Consider the following 11,572-nt stretch of genomic DNA (forward strand, 5'->3'; position numbering starts at 1 on the left):
CAAAGTGACTCAAGAGCCAAGAGTTTCATACCTTGGTACTTATTAAATTTTGATAAGTTCAAATAAAACATATATATATATATATATATATATATATATATGTATAGTTGTGTTTTGATTCCCACTTTTTTTTGTTTGTACTACCAAACCTCTGCGTGCGTGCATGAGAGAGAGAGAGAGAGAGTGAGGGGGAGAAACAGATAAATATGTATTTTGAGCAATTTTCAAACCATGGTGGAATTGTTGAATTAGCCATGCAAAGAAAATGATGTATTTGTAATGGCACCAAGGAAATAAAATTACAACGAAAAAACAATGGTTGTAGGAAATATTCCAAATGATGTATATTTTAATCTTGTTTAATTATACTATTTTAGCTAAGAAATTGGCATTTGCTCAATCAATAGCAATAACATAATAATAACTTTTCTGATGACATTTCAATTCTCTGCATTAAATCTTCTTCTGAAGTTACCAATAAACTTAATGCTAATATCAAATTATGAAAAGAACAAAAATGCAAGCATGTGACAAATTTAGCAATTGAAGTAAATACATGTCTGAATGTCATAAACTAATGATGTGATCTATGAATATTTTTATTAGCAATAACAATACTGACTTCTCTCTCTCTCTCATCTCTCTCTCTCTCATCTCTCTCTCTCTCATCTCTCTCTCTCTCATCTCTCTCTCTCTCATCTCTCTCTCTCATCTCTCTCTCTCTCTCTCTCTCTCATCTCTCTCTCTCTCTCTCTCTCATCTCTCTCTCTCTCATCTCTCTCTCTCTCATCTCTCTCTCTCTCATCTCTCTCCGTCTCTCATCTCTCTCTCTCTCACTGTCTATCTGTTTCCCTTTCTCTCCGTGCTTATTCTTTCATACTACAATGGTACTTGACTCTGGAGTAGCTAGTTGCATATTTCCATCAATGCTCACCTGCCATAATTATTTCTTTTTGTATCACCCCAACTGTGTCTCTATTCACCCCAATTGCAGGCCCTGCAACAATCACTCTGCTCAATCCTCCCTCCTAGAATACCAAACTTCAAGAATTTCCACGTTACCTTTGTGTTTTATGTTTTTTTCTTAAAGTCTTCCTGATGAAGATAAACACTACTGATCTGACTTACCTTGGTGTTGAAGGTGGGGGCCTATGATGATTATAGGCATAGCTCTTCTCCAGACTAAACTTTAAAAGAACAATCTAGTTTCTTTCAATAGCACAAAAATACACAACCACTTCTTACATCAAGGAAACAAACTTTACCTTATTCCCACCAGTCTTGGATAACATCCTAAACTTTGTAAATGTTTATTCTAACAATCTCTAATTGTAGTAACCTTATATATTAAAGCTAAAACCTGCAACCCAAAAACTAGTTTCCCCTCTTCAAGGACAGAAAATACTCCAACTCTGACCTTCGACAAAACATCAAATAAGACCTACAATAGAGTAGTACTCCTAGATCTAAGACAGTACAGATACTAGACATGCACATTCATTCATGCATGCATGTATACATGCACACACACAGACACATGCGCGTGCACACACACACACACACACACACACACACACACAAACATTTTAGACAGCACCTAAAAGAAGCCCATCAGTCTGAATAACAAACTCTCACAAGTAAACACAGGGCAAAAATATTTCCTCTCCTCCTCTGACTAATTTATTTTTAAAAGATGACCCAACTTCCCATCTGCAATCATAGTTTCACACAGGATGTTTATCTCTGTAACCACGTACATACCCACAGATAAATGCATGATGCATAATCTTTTGTTTTTTGACTTCAAAGAAACAAACAAAATTTTAATTATTTTTTTTTTGAGCAACAACTATAATGTGCTTACCAAGAATATCCATCTGGTCCTAACTTAGTTGTAATTACTGTTCTTTTGGTCAGTATTATTTCTACTTTATCAATATTATTACTCTGGATTGCTTTCAAAAGTTTCTCATCTATTTTAGTCCAATCATATATCTGAAAAAAATAAAAATAAAAATAAAAACATATGCACAATATTAGAAATAATTCTAAAAACTTTCTTGATTGGTTAGCCAAGGAATACAGAGACAGGGACAAACCAATAATAAACTCTAACAATCCAAAAGATCATATATAAAATCCCAATATACAACTATTATATAATTTCTCTGGCCAAAGGAGAGAAATATCTATGAAATAAAACATCAAATAAATCAAAAACAAGAAAAACTAAACAATGACAATGAATAGAAGTTGATTGCACAGATGTATTGTATGGCAACAAGCACAAAAATGCTGAATGCCAAAAATGTACATATTCCCTTCATTTTTTTTTTTATGACTGTATTCCTGTCTCTTCTTAATTCTGTTAAACTGCAATAAAATTGTCTTCCCAAAATCAACTTCAACTCATTAAATCAATGCATTAAAATATATCTTATATTTACTTACATATATATCTTTTCATTTTCTTTCATTATATAAGCATAAACACACTGTAGTCTTTCAATTTCTTCTTAATTTCTAATAATAAACCTATGTTGCATAAGAAATCATAGTAGAGTTGGAAGAAGCAATTGTAGGCGAACTTTATTTTGAGTAGGCATTGTGTTAAGTCTTAGATGAACTAATTGCATTGATCAATGTGAGATCAAGTTAAAATAAGAAATAATAGGAGAGTCTGTAAGGAGAAACATTTCTTTGTTACTTTATTCTACCTTAAAAGATCCTGTTAATTAGGACAACTATTACTTGAAAATTTATGTATTTATTTTTTAACAATCTTCTCTTAACAACTGGAATCAGTTATTTTAAGATTCTTTTTTTATTGCATGCTTAGATTATCTTTTAAGTCAAGTGTGATTGCCTTGATACTAAAAATATATGAAATATACTAAAATCAAAGGAAAAGCAGAAGAAATGCCATATGTAGTCATTAATTTCTATATTAATATGTTTGTGAATAAATAACTAAATATTGATTTGATTGGAAATTGCAGCCTTTTTAAATTCAAATAATGGGTGCAGCAGTAGAAGTATTATAAAGAGAAAATGATAACAATAAATTTGTATTGAAGAGAAAAATTTCAATAACAATAATCTGTTTATCAAAATTAAACTTGATGATGGATAGAATGAAAAATATAAAAAAAAACAAAAAACAAACCAGACTGATCATAACATTCAATTTCAAATGTGTGAATACTTGTATGAATTGATAAAACTATTTTGTCAGTTATTTATATCAATGTTTGTGGAAACCATATTACAATGCTATTGTGATAGGTGTATTGTTGTATATGACAGTAAAATCATGAATGGCTTGGAAGAGAAGAGTTTGATCTGATAGGCATGTAGAATATGATCAAAGATTCAGTGATCTCCAATGATAATCAAGAATAGTTGCAAGTAGAACTTATTGAGTTGGCATGATCACATAAATAGAATGGATTATGAGCATTGAGAAAGTGAGGAAATGTAGTTTGGCATATTATTGTTGACAAATAATCATTGCATATGATGAAGAAGACATTATTTGTTTTGGCGCCAACTTCAATAGAGTGAAGCAGGGCCAGAAATTAATCAGAAATTGAAATATGTTGATAGATTGACCCAGAAAGTTCATGTAACACCAACAAAAATTGACATTAAACCAATGATGAGAAGGAATAAATGTGAAAGAAGCAATGGGGAAAATTATTCTGGAATTATGACAAAAATTTACTTGTATCTGGTGAATGAAAAAGAGTGAAGTCTTATTTCATATTTCAGTACAAATAAACATTTATATTTAAAGCAAACCTCTTTGATATAAAATTCCAAATGAAATGAAGTAACCAACTACACAAAATACAATGCAAAAAAAGTTGTTGTTTTTTTCTTTGTTCCTAGAAAGAACACCTAGGCTGTTAGATTAATCAAACATTATATTCATACTACGCCACAAAAATTTGTTCAAAGAAATATTAATGTAAATAGTCAGTCAGAAAATATTTCCTTTCATTAACCAGAACCATAACATCAAAAATTACTTTAGACGTATTATATTTTTGTAAAGTAAGCTATTTAAGCTTTATAGCTATGTTGGCAAATCTCCACCAATCCTTACAGAAAATGGAATTTTACCAGATTTTATTTTATTTTCATTGAAATATCATTTTCTTCTTCTTCGGTGAAATCTACTCGTAAGATAATGTACCAATAACCTTTCACAGTTCTCATTGCATGTATATTTTGAGAATAGACAGAAAGACAATTAACAGAACCTGTAAAATATTTACCTGAAATTTCATTGTCTCTACATTGTCTGAAGAATGAGATAAAAGCTCAAATTAAATCCAAACAGTTACAATTGTTTGACTAAAATAATCCTAGCAATAATTGGTCCAATTTCAGTTTATAGCTGGAATTTCATTTTATTTGTTTGCAGTTATATAATTGCAACATTATTTTATAGGAAATGTAAAAAATTAAACAACTTTAATAAAATGTTAGTTAAATGTATGCTTCAAAATCGAGAAATACTAGAGTAGTAAAAAAGGAAACTTCATTTACATTTCCAATAATAAGTTTTGGAAAAATATCAGCAATACTTTTGATGAAGGGTGTTGCATAATATATATATATATATATATATATATATATATGTGTGTGTGTGTGTGTGTGTGAGTGTGTGTTCATGCATGCGTGTGTTTGTGTGTATGTGTGTGTGTGTGGATTAGTGAATTTTTGAGATAACAAAGTGGAAAAGAAGATACTCAATACATAAAGTAGAGAGCTTATTTTTTTTATTACAAGCAAAAGCTATGATTGAATATATATATAGAAAACATATGTATATTATAAATATGTATATATATATATATATATATATATATATATATATATATATATATCTGCTGAGGACATGCAAGAGCTTGAAAGAAATGAAGCCAGTATGCTTTGTTGGGTGGATAATGTTAGTGTGTGACAGTGTAGTGATTTAATAGAGAAAAACTGGGTATCAGACGTAGTGTGCCAGAGGGAATGCTGTTATGGTCATGTAATGTGTATGAATAAAGACATTTGCATCATGAAGTGCCAAGCTCTAATTGTGAAGAGAATGTGTGGTAGGGATAGACCCAGAAAGGTGTAGAATGAAGTGGTGAGAAAGGATCTCTAGATGTTGGGCCTCACAGAGGGGATGACAGGGGATTGAGACTTCTGACGGTTTGCTGTGCTTGAGAAGACACATCAAGCTAATTAAATATGTAGTCATCCTTGCATACAGGCATGTTCCCTGCATTCCTCTTCAGCCAAGTGTTCCTAATCTTATGGGCTCAAGGGTGCTGGTGCCATGTAAAAAGCTCCAATGCCAGTTCCACGTAAAAGTCCCTGTGCTAGTGCTGCGTAAAAACACCCAGTACACAGTACACTCTGTAAAGTGGTTGGTATTAGGAAGGGGACCCAGTCATAGAAAACATGCCACAGCAGACATGGAGTCCAAGTAGTTCTCCAGCTAACCAGCTTCTGTCAAACCGTCCAACACATGCTAGCATGGAAAACAGATGTCAAAAAAATGTATAGGTGTGTATGTATATATCTATATCTAGGGGCATTGCTGATGAGAACCTAATAAAGTTATCCCTGTTCTATATTTAAGAGATGAGGAATTATGTGCATTATTTACATTCAACGAATATTTGTCCTCATCTTGTTTGTTGTTAATACAATGTTTTGGCTGATATACCCTTCAGCCTTCTTCAGGTGTCTTTGGGAAATTTCGAACCTGGGTTCTCATTCCTAAGGTATTTTTCAATGTTGTTGTTATTATTATTATTATTATTATTATTATTATTATTATTGTTATTATTATTATTTTTCAGGTCACTGCTTGGAATCAAACTTGGAATCTTGGGGTTAATAGCCCATGCTCTTAACCACTACACCATATGCCCGCGCTCTTAGTCACTATGCCATATACCAATGGGCACAGGCTACTAACCCCAAGATTCCGAGTTCGATTCCAAGCAGTGACCTGAAAAATAATAATAATAATAATAATAACAATAATAACATCGAAAAATACCTTAGGAATGAGAATCCAGGTTTGAAATTTCCCCAAGACACCTGAAGAAGGCTGGAGGGTATATCAGCCGAAACATGTTAACAACAAACAAGATGAGGACAAATATCCGTTGAATGTAAGTAATGTAAATAATGCAAAGTTATCCTTGTTTATATATCTACAATACAGGTTACGAATATTATATTATACTATACCTTGATACTGTGTGAAATGAGATCCTTGTTGACAAGCCTCTGACATTAAATAAAGTGTTAACACTTATGGTATGCAAACTAGTAGCTCCAGTTCTCAGTAGCTATTGAAATTGTTTAATATATAAACAGATTGGCTGCTTGTTTTCCTGGGATTAGTCAAATTGATGAAGACACCTCTGATGGGAACCAAATAAGGTTTGAAAATTGATTAAGGCTGTTCATTATTATTTTCAGTCTATGGAGAAATAGCTAAATCATCTATTACATAGCTTATGTATATCTACGTATCTATTGATATATATAAATAAATTAATGAATGATAAACGAACAAGTATTATATAATCATTTTCATTAGCTTACAGCTGTTTCTGCTATAGGAAACATTGCACACAGAGCTGAGTGCTCACTACACTGCTTGGTTTGTTTTCATCTCAGTAACTTACAGTTTGCCAAAAGCGATCAATAGAATATGTACCTAACTTCAAAATGGTATTCAATGACTGAAACAAGTAAAAAGCAAAAGATATGCACCCACATAAAAGTTACATGTATATTACATATATGTGCATACATACATCATCTCCTTCCTCAGAGAAAGAATTTGAATAAAACAGGAGAGAATATATATATATATCATAAATATATGCATCAACTGCACAGTTTGAATATCAAGGATTTTAATTTTCAATTTTTACACAAAATATAGCAAGACAATTCTAATTCTCTATTCACATGTTACTGCATAGTGGGTAGTGTATTCTTATTTTGGCTAAGTAGAAATTAGCTATAGAACTGAGAGTTAACATATCTTCTCAATTTCAATGTAAAAATGATTGCAACAGTTCTATTAAGAACAAAAAGAAATTTAGCAACTAAATTTTGAAAGAATTAATTTGATATGTAAAACTAAATTACTTAAAGAAAAAAAAAAAAAGAGAATCTTACATTGAATTCAGAATAAACTCAAATTTCTGTCATGAATAAAATTGATGAAGACAAGCATATTTAATAATCTCAAATATATTTTTAATTGTGTTAAGAAATGAGATTTCTGATCATTAATAAGTATGATGTTGAATATAATTTTATAAATACTTACATTTTATTACTAATTGTATTCTTTTGTTTTATACTCTATAAATTGCAACAAAAAGAATGGTATGTTTCTCATAAGGTACACAATGAAATGCTTATTGTGTACTTGAACACAAGGTCTATGTCCTTGCAGTTTAGCACCTTATCCACTCAGCCCAGATGCTAATCTAATTATGTGGAATTACTTTACCTTTGCTTCACTTCTATCTTTTAATGAAAGAAGCCACAAAGTTTGAGGGGAGGGGGTGAGAAATAAAGAAAGAAAAAGTAGGAAAGAATTAATGGGGATAGGTAGTTCCTTAGAAGATACTTTTAATAAAAGGTAGACCAAAATAAGAATTTCTAGTGGTGGTTGCTAAAAATCTTGGATATATCCTACTGATAAAGCAACATACATACAAACACACAGACATACACACAAACGTACACATATATACATATATAAACAAGACATCAATGATTTCTAAGGATCCAATAAAAATCTAGAAATGTTAATGTCTTTTCTTTCTGCTTGGCCCCACTGAATTTGTTAAGATTTGAAATAAGAGAATTTCTTAGGTTTCATAAAATGGCATTGAAATTAGTTTTGAAGATGATGATGGTAATAATGATGCTGATGATAATGATGATAAAGATGTGAAAGATGAGCAGGAGGAGGGGAAGAATCATACAGATTATGATGAGGAAGAAGAGAGAAATGGAAGATGACAGTGGTATTGTTCAAAGCAATTCTGTCAAACATATACTTGTCCAGACAAACAATGTATAATAGTTTCAAACAATGCATAAATGAAGAATTATTGTGGATTTTAATTTATGAAGATTTATTTAACAAATATTTGAACAAAAGCATTTTTTCAGCTCCTTTAACAGAACACTGAAAAAAAACAAACTAAAAAATAAATAGAACACTGTATTACAATGCTAGAGCATAATATGTAGAAGCATGAGTTTCATCTGGTAGCAATAATAGCATCATTGCCTTTCACATACTTTTTGGATGCTTGTGACAATATTTTCATTTTCACATGAACAAGGCTTAGAAAGTGAAGTTTTTAATCTTGTGTTTAGATCTATTTCATTGTGTTGAGTCAAAAGTTACAACAAAAGAAGCCTAGCACATAAAGTAAAGGCCATCATGTTGCACCATCAGAAACCACCTCTCTGACTGTTCTTTAATCCCACACTGATACCAGCTCTTGTTCTTCAACTTCTTCACTGAAGCTTCCACTCCTGTTTGTTGATGAAGCATCCTGAACACAGAAAGTGAGTCATGGATCAGAGCAAGTAATAATCTGAGTGAGATATTTTTCCACAATCCTAATGTACATAAGCTGTGTTTAAGCAAGGGCCAGCTTTCAAAACCTGTTGCCAAGCATGAGAGTTTCAAACACTAGGTGATGTTCTGTATTCAGTGGAGCCAGGAGAGGATAATTCACTATGAGTTTGTTCCTGATTGCCAAGCCATCGATGCCAACTTGTACTCTGAACAGCTAGAGCAGGTGTATGCTATTGTGTAGCAAAAATACCCAGTATTGGTTAACAAAAGGTGAGCTCTTCTGTAGCAAGATAATACAAGACCTCACACTGCTTGAATGACCTGGAATAAGCTCCAGGAACTTGAGAGAGTTGAACTGATGCCACACTCAGCATATAGCCCAGATCTAGTTCACTTAAATTATTAATTGTTCCAATCCATGGCTCCCTTCCTGCACTTGTGATGTTTCATCAACAAAGAAGAGGTGGAAGCTTCACTGAAGGGATTCTTTACCTCGAAGGACAAGAACTTGTATCAGATGGACTCAAAGAACTGGCTGAAGAGTGGCTTTAGACAGTGTAACACAAAGGCTTCTAAATTGAATGCAAAGCTGCTTTTATTGTAACTTGATGAATAAAGCAAATAAATTAACAAAATATTACAAAACTTTTGATTCAACACATAATTATTCTTCATTTACATTATATAAACATATTTTGCATTCCTCCATTGAACCCACCTACATTTCCTCTTTCTTTCTTTTTTTTTTTAATGTAGTATTATATATCTGAAGCACCATTCCCTTTTCATTGTAAATTAATTTATCATGTATATTTTGATTAAACGATCATTAGGTAATCTTAAAACATTTTATGTACATTTATAACAATTTTCAATGTATTCAAATGAAGTTTGATTTCCTTGTGACTTATTGAGGTTAAAAGTTAAATATTCTTGGAAGATACTTTGTTACCATTCTTTGAGCTGTTACCATTAATTAGTTTATAGTTTACATAGTCAACCTTTCCTGATTATTTCAAGTTTTCCCTGAAAGTAAGTTTCAATCAAATTCCACAAAGCAACCAAGAAAATTACTTACTAAAGGTCATTGTTCTGGATAAGCAGCAATACAGAGAGAAATCACATTCTTTATTATTGTGTGTGTGTGTGTGTGTGTGTATACATACATATATGTATACAAATGCATGTCATCATGTTGAGATTCCAGTTGCAGATCGACCTTACATGACTTTCGAAGCACAAGGAAAATTGTATCAAAGCAAACGTATTGCTTTCAGACCTACAAATACAGTGCCCTGTTTCCAGAGAGTGATTGATAATATAATCGAAAGCCATAATCGTAGAGCTACTTTTGCATATATCGACAACATAACTGTGTGGTAAATCAAAGGAAGAACATAATCAAAATTTAAAACATTTTCTTCAAGTTGCTAAAGACTGTTAGTCTATTTGCGTATTATTCCAAATGGATTCTAAAATTCTCTGACAAAAAAAAACTGTTGGTTGATGCAAAATATTTTCCTTTGAGTGAACAAGCCTGGTCAAGTTTAAAAACATTACGAGATGATTTAGCAAATGCTACCTTAAAAATGACTGATGAAAGCCTTCCTTTCTCAATAGAAACAGGCACATCGGAGGTAGCTATATCTGGCATTTTACACCAAAATGGAAAGCCAGTTGCATTTTTTCAAGAACCCTCAAATCAAATGAGCGTTGTTATTCTTGTATTGAAAAAGAGGCAACAGTGATTGTGGAATCAGTGAGAAAATGGTCTCATTTTCTTCTTGGATATAACTTCACACTAATAACTGATCAAAACAGTGTTGCTTTTATGTTTAATTTTCAAAAGTGCAGTAAACCTAGAAACGAAAAGATAATGCGTTGGCAAATCAAACTAGCCCAGTATAAATTTGATATCATTTACCGCCAAGGCAAGTTCAATGTTGCATCTGATGCTTTATCGCATGCCTATTGTGCAGCTATGACTGATAATGAACTGTACCGTGTTCATGCAGCACTGTGTCATCCTGGGATCACATGATTGTTTCATTATATTAAAGTTAAGAATTTACCATACTCTGTAGATGATGTAAAGTGTATAACTAACAATTGTGTAATACGTTGTGAGGTGAAGCCTCATTTTACAAAAACCTCTGTTTCGTCAGTAATCAAATCTACTCAAGCTTTTGAAAGATTGAGTGTTGATTTTAAAGAACTCCTACTTTCAGTGTCAAAGAACCATTATTTTTTAACTGTTGAAGATGAGTATTCACGTTTTTTGTTTATTTTTCCATGCACTGATACTAGTGCTCACTTCATTATTAGTAATTTGAAGGTTTTGTTTAATCTCTTCGGATTTCATGCTGTTATTCATAGTGATAATGCTAAATGTTTTGTATCTAAATAACATACACAATTTCTGTATGATAGGGGTATAGCGATTACTCATTCTACTGTGTACAATTCTCGTGGAAATGCTCAATGTGAAAGGTATAATGGAGTAAAATGGAATTCCATTAAATTGGCCTTACAAAGCAGAAATTTACCAGTTTCTCAATGAGAAGTTGTGCTTCCAGAAGTTTTACATTTGCAACGTTCATTATTATGCACAGCATCTAATGAGACCCCGCATGGGAGATTCTTTAAATTTCCTAGACGTTCTATGTGTGGTGTTTCTGTTCCTACTTGGTTAATGCAAGGACCTGACAAAGTGTTTGTTAAACGACATGTACGCAATAAGTATGATCCGTTAGTAGATGAAGCCCAATTGGTACAAATTAACCCTAACCACGAGAGGGTACAGTACCCAGATGGACGTGAAAGTACTGTGTCCATTAGAGATTTAGCTCCTATTGGCAAAACGACTGAGGAGTATCAGTCAAGTAAGGATCAAACTGATGTTGCCAACACTGATCCTACTCAAGTGCATGAACACCT

General features: G+C 32.3%; 1 protein-coding gene across 1 annotated transcript in view; it reads right to left on the reverse strand.

Moving 5' to 3' along the window:
- Positions 1-11,235, reverse strand: part of LOC106879690 (ankyrin repeat domain-containing protein 24-like) — a 148,901-nt gene extending 137,666 nt beyond the window's left edge. Inside the window, exons 1-2 of the mRNA XM_052967657.1 lie at positions 11,182-11,235; positions 1,865-1,995 (exon numbers count right to left, since the gene is read on the reverse strand). Coding sequence (XP_052823617.1) covers positions 1,865-1,995; positions 11,182-11,235 — 185 coding nt within the window. The remainder of the gene's footprint in view (positions 1-1,864; positions 1,996-11,181) is intronic.
- Positions 11,236-11,572: the final 337 nt, after the last annotated feature.

Source organism: Octopus bimaculoides, chromosome 4 (genome assembly GCF_001194135.2).
Source record: "Octopus bimaculoides isolate UCB-OBI-ISO-001 chromosome 4, ASM119413v2, whole genome shotgun sequence".
Taxonomy (NCBI): domain Eukaryota; kingdom Metazoa; phylum Mollusca; class Cephalopoda; order Octopoda; family Octopodidae; genus Octopus; species Octopus bimaculoides.